The sequence below is a fragment of the Trichomycterus rosablanca genome, chromosome 23 (assembly GCF_030014385.1).
Source record: "Trichomycterus rosablanca isolate fTriRos1 chromosome 23, fTriRos1.hap1, whole genome shotgun sequence".
Lineage (NCBI taxonomy): Eukaryota > Metazoa > Chordata > Actinopteri > Siluriformes > Trichomycteridae > Trichomycterus > Trichomycterus rosablanca.
Window position 1 is genome coordinate 9919496 of NC_086010.1, and position 12617 is coordinate 9932112.

General features: G+C 39.7%; 1 protein-coding gene across 1 annotated transcript in view; it reads right to left on the reverse strand.

Moving 5' to 3' along the window:
* gnal (guanine nucleotide binding protein (G protein), alpha activating activity polypeptide, olfactory type) overlaps nucleotides 1-12617 on the reverse strand; it is a 93947-nt gene that overhangs the window by 42898 nt on the left and 38432 nt on the right. Inside the window, exon 5 of the mRNA XM_062985774.1 lies at nucleotides 3240-3337. Coding sequence (XP_062841844.1) covers nucleotides 3240-3337 — 98 coding nt within the window. The remainder of the gene's footprint in view (nucleotides 1-3239; nucleotides 3338-12617) is intronic.

A 12617-nucleotide genomic window follows, 5' to 3' on the forward strand; every position in this document is an offset into this window, starting at 1 on the left:
AATTTGCATGAAGTGTTTCCAGAGTGAATTCAGGGGTAAAAAAATAAACAAAACTTTGCATGTAATGACAACAGAACTGACACACGAAACACATTTGTGGCCAGCCACAAGCGCGCATCGAGGATCATGCAAAGTGATCCCGATGGGATAATGTTGCATTATGAGGCGCGATTGTAACTCCTGTGAGTACACAGGTAGGTAAACCTGGGAGACGGCACTTTCTGATACAACAGTTACCTCAGTTACCTCAGCTAGAGGAAAACACGAACCTAACGAGCATGCTGATCTCTCCCTCTGCTGCCACGACACGGGCCGAGCCGCGCCGCGCAGACGAACGAGTGCAGTAAAAAGCCAAAACCACAGAGCAAATGCGGCCTAAATGTAGCCAGACCAAACACAGAAGATGAGGAAGTCAGTTAAAAGTGAAAAGAAGCAATAGGGGGGTGGAGAGGAGGGGAAAACTGAATGGATTGAACAGGAAGAACAAAAGAAAAACAAAAGAGGAACAAGAAAAAGCAGACAGTACTTAAACATTATGTTCTGTTTTAGTCAAAACATACAGTGGTACCTTGTAACTCAACCTCCCCTAAACTCTAAATCTTTGAAATTTGTACCCTTAAACTCAACGTTTCCCTTAAACTCAAGGTTTCCCTTAAACTCAACGTGTTCAGTTTTTTTTTTTTTAAATTGCTTTATTTAATTTCAAATTAACATTGAACAATCGCAGCCGCTCAGGTGGCGCAGCGGTAAAGTACGCTAGCGCACCAGAGTTGGGGTTTCGAATACATCGTATCGGATCTCAGCTCTGCCTTCCGACTGGGCTGGGCGGCAGCATGAACAACGATTGGCTGTTGTTCAGGGTTAGAGGGTAAGAAAGTCGGATCATAGGTCCTCATAACTGGTGCGACTGCGGCCCCTGCTGGCTGACTGATGGCGCCTGCACAGGGCTGAGGAATAATGCTGATGGGGGTGTGGCCCTCCATACACAGTGCTGTCAAGTGTATGAACTCGACTCGTGCAGGTGAAAAATGCAGTCTGTACTGACTCTACGTCGCTTTGTTCAGCGCCTGGTTTGAGTGGTGCGATTACACATCATCAAAGTGAGCATATGAGACGAATCTGCATTTGTGTGGAATAATCATCAGATTTGCTCCGAAAGCTCCACATGTATCTGTGTTTAGCTGGGTTTTCCTCACTGTTTCACTTTTAAACTTGTGTTACAACTCAGGGTTCTGAGAAATTGTAAGAATCAGCTTTTTATTTAGTCTTTTTTTTTTAATTATATTTGTGTTATTTTTTACGTGAATAATATTAAAAACTATAATTATTAAGAAATTCCGAGTACATTTACATTTTCAGCACTTAGCAGACGCTTTTATTCAGTGACACAGTACTGTGACAGTATATTGTCTGAGCAAATGAGGGTTAAGGGCCTTGCTCAAGGGCCCAACAGCAGCAACCTGGTAGTGATGGGGCTTGAACCAGTGACCTTCTGATAACTAGTCTAGTTCCTTCACCACTAGGCTACAACTGGCTACAACTGCCTAGTAATTCTTACCTGCCAAGTAATTCTTACTCATTCTATCTCAAGCGATGTTAAATGTCTTCAATGTTAAATTTAGGGTTAGGGAATGAATAATTAGACGCCACCTCTACTCAGACTATTTGAAGCTACCAGAACTTTGTTAAGATCCATAATTTTTGGTGTGATGAGAGTAAAAAAAAGAGCTTCTAGGCAACAAACACTGCAACAAACGTTGCTTAAGCATTAAAAGAAGAATAGTTATACAAAAATAACCTAATCCCAACTTTCCAAAGGCGGACCATGTTTTTTTTTTTTCATTAAATTCCGGCTGCCTACATCAAAAAAGCTAAAACTGCCTGTGGTTCTCTCCTAGCAGGAAAATGATCCAAAACTTAAGTCCAAATCCACAACAAAATAGCTAGTTAACCACAAATTCAAGCTTTTGCAGTGGTCATCCCTGACCCAGTCTAAAAATAGTCAAAGCAAATATAAGATGCATTAAACAGTTAAAAAAAGAACGCTCGCGACCAACCCATCTATCACTGAACATCAAAGGCTTCCCGAAGAACGCGTCCTTTATACGACCTCATTAATCCCATCTAATCATTAAGCTGGAATCAGGTATGGAAGGGCAGTGATAACAGATTCGAGCATTTTTACTGCCGTAAATCAGCTAGTTCAAGCTGGTGCACGCCTTTATATGCTGTAAGAGTAGAGATTATGACTTAGTACTGTCGCAATAGTTCTGCGGTGGATTACAATTTATTATACACACTTGCTGCACCTTAGTTATTTAATGTAGACACTATTTAGCCTGACCAGTAATTATAAAACCACCAGAATTTAAAATCAGATTATTATTAAAGCCACGATATACAGTGTATATATATATATATATATATATATATATATATATATTTATAAATAAATAAATAACACATACACACACAGATTAGGCATAACATTATGACCACCTCCTTGTTTCTACACTCACTGTCCATTTTATCAGCTTCACTTACCATATAGAAGCACTTTGTAGTTCTACAATTACTAACAGTAGTCCATCTGTTTATCTACATACTTTTTTAGCCTGCTTTCACCCTCTTCTTCAATGGTCAGGACCCCCACAGGAACACTACCACTACCTCACTGTCACTGCTGGACTGAGAATAGTCCACCAACCAAAAATATCCAGCCAACAGCGCCCCGTGGGCAGCGTCCTGTGACCACTGATGAAGGTCTAGAAGATGACCAACTCAAACAGCAGCAATAGATGAGCGATCGTCAAGGTGGCAAGGTGAACTAACCAGGTAGGAGTGTCTAATAGGAGTGGACAGTGAGTGGACACAGTATTTAAAAACTCCAGCAGCGCTGCTGTGTCTGATCCAGTAATTGTAGAACTACAAAGTGCTTCTAGATGGTAAGTGGAGCTGATCAAATGCACAGTGAGTGTAGAAACAGGGAGGTGGTTTTAATGTTATGCTGTTCTCACACAGCATCAAAGACCCCACCATCTGTACAGTCCTGTGTTTTCCCACCCATCAGACTAGTAAGCAATTTTGACTGCTATGCACTGCCAATTGCGTCGGCCATTAGGCGCCCAGCCGACCGGTAGCAGAGCTGAGATTTGAACCCAAAGAGTTGTGCGAGTGGAATATCCCACTGTGCCACCTGGGTGTGAATGTAGATCAGAACAGGAGAAGGAAGCACTTACTATTGGGCGCAGTCGATAAGCTGGTACTCATTGGACCGTTCAAAGCAGGCCTTCACGCCCTCATCATCCCAAAGCTGTTTAGCATGCTCGAAGAACTCCTGTAAACAGCAAATACACACAAAAATCATGAAATTTGCATAGTGCAATTTTATTTTCACTGTGACAAATGAAATTTGTAATTTAGGGTGTAAAAATATTTGGAATAAATTATAATAAATATCACATATATTCGCCAAGCACTGTTTAAAGTAAACCACACTTAGCAAACAGAAGTAATTTGTGGATATACAATTACTGACTGTTGCCCAGCTGTTGCTAACAGGGTTTGTCTATAGAATCACTGCTGCACCGGAGTGTTGAGAATGGGCCATTCTCAGTGGAACTGCATGTATTTTAGGCTAATGTAGAATAATGGGGTTGTTTTTGACACTTATACACTAAAAATAACACAAATATAATGTAAAAACACTGAAATACAATTTAAAAAGTTAAAAATCAATCAAAAATACAATAAAACCTGCTCTTTACCTTTACTTCTTTATTGTATCCTTATGCTTCTTAATTAGTAGAGAGAACTTAGAACTTATAAGCAGTAATTAAGAGAGGTTTAGTTTTTCTATGTCGTTCTTTTAATACATTAAGTCACATTAAGCTTTTTTTTTTTTAACAATAAGCATTTTAGACTCTCGGAAAAGCTGATTCTCACAATTTCTCAGCACCTCGAGCTATAACACAAGTTTAAAAGTGAAAATTAGGAAAAAACCAGATAAACACAGATACATGTGGACGTTTTCAGATAGGGATGCATCAATACCATTTTTTTCCCAACCGAGTACAAGTACATGTATTTTTGTACTTGCCGATACTGATACCGATACCAATACCTATTTAGAATGATGGAGTTAATGAGTTGGAGGTTAATAAATATTTTTGCAATGTTGGTGTTTTGTTGTTATGTTTTGTAGAGAACGATCAGGTCAGAAATACTGTAAAACGTGTGTGTGCCGGTGTATTCTGATATAAACTATATTATCCCCCTGTCCCACCTGTTTACACTCCTCTCCTGCGTTTCCCCTCACGCCATATCCTGTGTTCTCATTGGCTGTTCGACATGTCACTCATTCCCAGTCGCACATCTGAGATCAGATATCTGACATGCTAGAAAAGTTGATCCGGTCGCTGAGCGCTCGGCGAGCCGGTCGGATCGAGTTGTTGGATAGTTCACACTCAGCGATCGAGAGCCGAGTTGCTCCCGAGCCGGCAAATCTAGCGCCGACCAGTCGCCGAGCGAAAATCAGGGCAAAAATCGTGTAGTGTGAACTAGACATAACGCAGCAACGTGCACTAGGCACACGGTATCGGATGTTTAGTATCGGAGCCTCGTTTGCGAGTACGAGTACAAGTTAATGAGCGCGGTATCGGGCAAATACCCGATACCAGTATCGGTACTCATGCATCTCTACTATCAGAGCGAATTTGATGATTATTCCACACAAATGCGGAATTCGTCTCATGACATTTTAGCGCACCGCTCAAGCCGAGTGCTGAACAAAGCAGCAGTCGCACACATGTTGAGTTTAAGGGAAAGGTTGAGTTTAAGGGTACAAATTTCTTGACAAAGGGCATCGAGTTTAGGGGACATTGAGTTACAAGGTACCACTGTATACTACTACAATAATAATAATGATGATGATGATGTCGATATGATACGTATTGCATAACCTGCAGATTACTACATCGCAGTTTCCACATTTAAAAACAGACAATTGTGACCGTTCCTATTTAACAGAGAACTAAACCTGAAAATTTTTAATTCTACAATCTATGCAGTGAGCTGCATGAAAAAAAGAAGGTTTGGGATACACAGTAGAGCACTGATTATTGACAGTCTTTCACCGCTTGTTTTTACTAAAGAAGCCCCCCGCCCCCCCCCCAACCCCCTCACACTCGATTCACATGTAAAATACAAAATGTTGATGATTATTAATTACGCTGCTCAATTAGCATGAGCTCTTTTTCTTTTCTCTGTTAGATTCATTAATGGAGTGAGAGCACCAGGCAGAAAGACGGAGAGATACAGACATGAAGCCGGTAAGGTAACATATGTGATCTGTTAGAAAAGTAATAAAGGATTCAGTGATCAAGCCAAAAACATCAATCATGGCTTAGGTAAATTCTATATAATGCTTATGATTGGGCAGTGATTGGTCAGTAATCATAAGGTTGCCAGTTCAAGCCCTACCATTTCCAAGTTGCCTCGAGCAGGGCCCTTAACCCTCAATCGCCTGAACTACATTAAATCAGTTGCTAAATGCCGTAGATGTTCATCATGATGTAGTACATCAAGAGCACCATGTTTTGTTATTTATTTTCAGTAACTGTTTAAACCTGGACAGACTTGCTGTGGGTCCAGCACCCTCCAGAAACACTGGACACAAGGCAGACACACCCTGGACAGGGTGCCAAGTCATGGCAGGGCAACACACATTCAAACATTCACCCCCCCCATTCATGCAGGCAGCCAATCCACATTCAGCATTCAGTCTTTGGGAGTGGAGTGATAATCAGAACTCTGGAATTAAACCTATGTGGACACTCCCAACTTCTTACTCCCTAAAAACCTTGCTTTGCAGCACCCATTTTACCAGCTGCACCATCTTACTGCCCTAATTTGGAGTCCTGTGTAACTAAAGTCTCTCTCCCTGCCACCAGGCTTTCTTCTTTTTCTCCCCTCAAATTAAGAAATAGCTGCACAGGTTTGTGACAGTATACAGCACAAATAATCTCATCCACAATACAAACAGCATAGATAAATATCTAAAGCCATCCCCCAACACCATTGGGGATTCGAACCCTGGATCCCAGCAATAGTGAGCTAGCATAATTTATGGCTGTGCCAGCCAAGCGTTGTACTAGAAATACTGCAAAGTCTAGTTATTTTTTTTTTTTAGATTGAATTACAAAGTACAACAAAATAACAACTAGAAATACTGCAAGGAATTCCATTATTATTATTATTATTATTATTATTATTATTATTATTATTATTAAATAATAAAAAAAAGAATTAAATAGAACCAAAGACACTTCAAATAAATCTTTAGTAGAGTTTAAAAGCTTAAAAAAGACTGCCAAAAATAAAAAAATTTTTTTTTTAATATTAGCAATAAAGTAATAAATAAAAATATGATCAAATAAAAAATAAAAATACTGCCAAAAATAGATAAATAACTTTTTAAATATTTAAAGTAAATCATTTCATGGAAAATGGAATGTACTAATTAAAGGAACAACAATGTGTTGAAACATTTCATGACATTTATTTAATGTAAAAATATAATAATTAAAAAAAACCATAAAATAATAAATCATAATAATAATAATAATAATAATAATAATAATAATATATTCAGTATGTTTATTATACAAGAAAACAACTAAAACCAAATTAATGTATTAAATAAATAATAAAAAGATTTAAATAATTAAAAAAAGAAATACTGTAAACAAAAACAGTATCATCTAAATTAAATAGCGGCTAAAACTATATAAAGAAGTAATATAACTAAATTACAGTTCTAAATTATTATTATTAAAAGGGGTTACAAAATCATCTCCCAAATCCACTATTTTACTGTCTCACAGGCAGTCAGATAGAAATTACAGTGATTCAATACAATGTGCAGTGTTTATTCATGTGTTCATTCACAAACTCACTACTATGTTCACTAAAATCAATTGACAAGACTTACAAAACACTAAATGAATAAATAAAAATAATACACAATACAAAAAAATTAAGCCTTAATATAAGGCGCTCAGGTGGCACAGTGGTGTATTACGCTACACCACCACTGAACTGGGGTCGAATCTCAGCGATGCTATCTGTGGTCATGTGTGTGCTATCTACACACAGATGATTAGCTTTGTCTGAGGGAGGGGTGGCTGAAGCCTTGTGATGGATTGGCACCCTGTCCAGGGTATTCCTGACTTGTGTTAAACTGGACCCACCATGACCCTGACCAGGATCATTCACTGAGTAGTCTCTAATACTAACCAGCTAATTATTTATAATGTCTTATGTAATTCATTCATGTATTCCTTTATTTATCCTCGGTAAACACTTCATCTTAACAGGGGTTTCGGAAACACAAGACAAGAACACAGCGGCAAACAAAACTCACCCAGTCACCAAGTCATGTGACCTGATTCAAAAAATATATATATACACTGATCAGCCATAACATTAAAACCACCTTCTTGTTTCTACACTCACTGTCCATTTTATCATCTCACCTTACCATATAGAAGTACTTCTATATAGTTCTACAATTACTGACTGTAGTCCATCTGTTTCTCTACATACCTTTTTAGCCTGCTTTCACCCTGTTCTTCAATGACCACCACAGAGCAGGTATTATTTAGGTGGTGGATCATTCTCAGCACTGCATTCACAATGACATGGTGGTGGTGTATTAGTGTGTGTTGTGCTGGTTTGAGTGGATTAGACACAGCAGCGCTGCTGGAGTTTTTAAATACTGTGTCCACTCACTGTCCACTCTATTAGACACTCCTACCTAGTTGGTCCACCTTGTGGATGTAAAGTCAGAGACGTCGCTCATCTATTGCTGCTGTTCGAGTTGGTCATCTTCTAGACCTTCATCAGTGGTCACAGGACGTTGCCTATGGGGCACTGCTGGCTGGATATTTTTGGTTGGTGGACTACTCTCAGTCCAGCAGTGACAGTGAGGTGTTTAAAAAGTCCAGCAGCGCTGCTGTGTCTGATCCACTCATACCAGCACAACACACACTAACACACCACCACCATGTCAGTGTCACTGCAGTGCTGAGAATGATCCACCACCTAAATAATACCTGCTCTGTGTGGGGGTCCTGACCATTGAAGAACAGGGTGAAAGCAGGCTAAAAAGGTATGTAGAGAAATGAGAAATAGATGGACTACACATCAGTAATTGTAGAACTACAATGTGCTTATATATATATAGCGACAACAAGAAGCAAAACAAAAAAAATCCCTTGGTCGTCCACTAATGCTGCACTCAAATCAAACTATAATAAACATATTACTAAGTGTCCCAATATTTTTGGGTGCAGCTACTAAGCTTTGGTCGGTCATAGACCCTATATAAATCAAATTATGTGGATACACAACCTCTAATTCCAAAACCAAAGACATTAAAATGAACTTATCACTATAACAGCCAGAACTCTTTTGAGTAGACTTGCCACATCATTGTGTAGTGTGTCTGTGGGAATTTGTGCCCATTCAGTCAAAAGAGTTTTAAGAGTTCAGGCACTGGCTTGCAAAAGACAGTCCAAACTATACCGCAAGCCTTCAGCCGTTGACTAAATGTGTCAAATCTTGTGCAAATCAGGCTGGAACAGGGAGGGGACTTCCCCAAACTGTGGTCACAGAAACAACATAACACCTAAACTTGTTTTGTGTCCACATACTTTCATCCATATACTGTGAATGATGCATTTTAAGATCATTTTTAGAGTAAAATAGTCATTTAATTTCATTTACCGCCTGGACTGAGCTCTAATCCATCTCGGGACACTACACTGACCCATTTACTCACACGCCCAGGGGTAATTTAAATCAACAAATCCACCTTCTGCATGTTTTTGGAACGTCTGAACGTCTAACCAGACAAAAGGCGCAGACACGGGTAAACCTAGCCAACATCTCGGAGACAGTGACAGCATGTACACTTCAAACTCAAGCCTCCAGGACTATAGAGCTGTGCAGCACCCACACCACATCCTGCACCTACTGAACTGAGCATGCTGCCCTATTTTACCTGGTACTTAACATCACTCAGCCAAAGCGAACGTTCCTGATGTGCTGTGTCCTGTCCATCATTCAAGCAAATCTCAGTCTCAGACTTTCTTCCCAGTGGAGTAGTGCCGAGAGAGGCGTGCATGCAGGAAGGTAGGGAGGTAGGGAGGGAGAGGCCGGCGGAGAATAAGGCCCTTCTTAGAACAACACTTGTTTTTCCTGCACCTCTTCCTTGGAGAGTAGAGACAGCTATACGGTAATTAGGCCCCCAGTGATCCCCCATCATATAATCACCACAATACAACAAAACAAACGGCTACAGAGACACAAAGCAAACTGACACGAGAACGTACCACGCCCCAAATAAAGAAAACAAAACAAACACACCACTTCCATACTTTCCAAGCCTTTAAGTGTGAAATGTACTACAAATAATATCAAGCATATACGATCAGAGATAACAAATAATAAGGATCATTTAAATAGTAGTGGAATTAATGGAAAAAATGGAATTAATAAATGATATGACTTAATGATTCCTTTCAGCTGCTCCAATTAGATCATTTATCCACTTATTTGATCTGGAACAGTTTTTACACCGGATGCCCTTCCTGACGCAACCCTTCTAGTTATCCTGGTTTGGGACTGTGCACTGATACGCTTCCCCCATTGGCATGGTTCACGGAACACCAAGCATCTTCTGTATTTGTGAGCCTGACCCAAGGTGGCTCTTACTATTACACAATGCCAGATTATTACTTTTATTATTATTATTATTATTATTACTGTACAAATCTATCAAGGCTATTTAGAATATTGGCATATTGGTGAGAATACTCAATAGAATATTGGCATTTGTTTCACTTGTTCCGTCAAGTGCCAGTCTGTCACATTTCATCCTGCATCCCTTGACGTTAATAATTGATCCAAGTAGGCAAAAGCTGTCCAACATTTTCAGCATTTAGCAGACACTTTTATCCAAAATGACTTACAGTACCGTGACAGTATACAGTCTAAGCAACTAAGGGCCTTGCTCAAGGGCTCAACAGTGGCAACCTGGCCGTGGTGGGGCTTGAACCAGTGACCTTTCGATTACTAGTACAGTCCCTTAACTGCTAGGCTACAACTACCCATACCGCCCATCTTAATCTAATCAATGACAATATTTGCATTTTCTGTTGTTGTCCTATGGTGCGAACTTATGATGTGTCTGTGGGAGTTTGTGTCCGTTTATTTAAAGGAAAATTTGAAAGATCAGCCACTGAAGTTAGACGCAAAAAAAAAGCCTGTCCCAAATGATTCCAAACTCATCAGACTATGTCTTTTTGCACAGTTAATCTGGAACTGTACACAAACAGTTGCGTAACTAGGAGCTCATGGGCCCCAATGCAAAACTCACAAATTTCATATATATATTAGGGCTGTCGAAGTTAACGCGATAATAACGCATTAACGCGATTTCAATTTAACGCGATTAAAAATAATAGTGCCGTTAACGCAAATTCTAGTTCATGTTGAAACTTGACTGGTAGAACAAACGTTTTAATGTCGGACTTGCCACCGTTTTTCATTTGCGGTTTGTTAGCATAATGTAACCGAGCGTTGTAGTGATGCACTTATAAAGAAATAAATACACGCTATATTCACAAGTTGTCGGGAGCAGAACACTTTTATTAACTTATTCTGTTAAGGTACCAAATACCGGAAAGCTGAGTCAAGCACGTTAGTCCATGCACTATGGAAGCCCCAAAGGGTCAAAACACACTCACTTCGTGTAGAAACGGCCATCAAACCATTGTCACAATAAAACCACAGAAAAGTCTGTTACAATAACTACGCCTTATCCCACCTAAAGCACCGCTGATCTACAATGTTTGCTGATGGAGAAATTCTAAACTACAATCTGACATTTACTGCCTAGTATGTGAGTGAATAAACTCCCTTACAGTTTTCTCTTGTCCCAGCAGTTTTTAACATCAGTACATTTAGCATAAAATGTGTTCACCATTTTAATTGTAACATTTCACTTAAAAATCCTTGTTTTCTATAACATTTACACAGATTTTTTTTAATGCGATTAATCGCGATTAACTATATGAAATTCTGAGATTAATCGCGATTAAAAATTTTAATCGTTTGACAGCCCTAATATATATATATATATATATATATATATATATATATATATATATATATATATATATATATATATATATATATATATATATATATATATATATATATATATATATATATATATATACAGTGTATCACAAAAGTGAGTACACCCCTCACATTTCTGCAGATATTTAAGTATATCTTTTCATGGGACAACACTGACAAAATGACACTTTGACACAATGAAAAGTAGTCTGTGTGCAGCTTATATAACAGTGTAAATTTATTCCTCTCTCAAAATAACTCAATATACAGCCATTAATGTCTAAACCACCGGCAACAAAAGTGAGTACACCCCTAAGAGACTACACCCCTAAATGTCCAAATTGAGCACTGCTTGTCATTTTCCCTCCAAAATGTCATGTGATTTGTTAGTGTTACTAGGTCTCAGGTGTGCATAGGGAGCAGGTGTGTTCAATTTAGTAGTACAGCTCTCACACTCTCTCATACTGGTCACTGAAAGTTCCAACATGGCACCTCATGGCAAAGAACTCTCTGAGGATCTTAAAAAACGAATTGTTGCGCTACATGAAGATGGCCAAGGCTACAAGAAGATTGCCAACACCCTGAAACTGAGCTGCAGCACAGTGGCCAAGATCATCCAGCGTTTTAAAAGAGCAGGGTCCACTCAGAACAGACCTTGCGTTGGTCGTCCAAAGAAGCTGAGTGCACGTGCTCAGCGTCACATCCAACTGCTGTCTTTGAAAGATAGGCGCAGGAGTGCTGTCAGCATTGCTGCAGAGATTGAAAAGGTGGGGGGTCAGCCTGTCAGTGCTCAGACCATACGCCGCACACTACATCAAATTGGTCTGCATGGCTGTCACCCCAGAAGGAAGCCTCTTCTGAAGTCTCTACACAAGAAAGCCCGCAAACAGTTTGCTGAAGACATGTCAACAAAGGACATGGATTACTGGAACCATGTCTCATGGTCTGATGAGACCAAGATTAATTTGTTTGGTTCCGATGGTCTCAAGCATGTGTGGCGGCAATCAGGTGAGAAGTACAAAGATAAGTGTGTCATGCCTACAGTCAAGCATGGTGGTGGGAATGCCATGGTCTGGGGCTGCATGAGTGCAGCAGGTGTTGGGGAGTTACATTTCATTGAGGGACACATGAACTCCAATATGTACTGTGAAATACTGAAGCAGAGCATGATCCCCTCCCTCCGGAAACTGGGTCGCAGGGCAGTGTTCCAGCATGATAATGACCCCAAACACACCTCTAAGACGACGACTGCTTTATTGAAGAGGCTGAGGGTAAATGTGATGGACTGGCCAAGCATGTCTCCAGACCTAAACCCAATAGAACATCTTTGGGGCATCCTCAAGCGGAAGGTGGAGGAGCGCAAAGTCTCGAATATCCGCCAGCTCCGTGATGTCGTCATGGAGGAGTGGAAA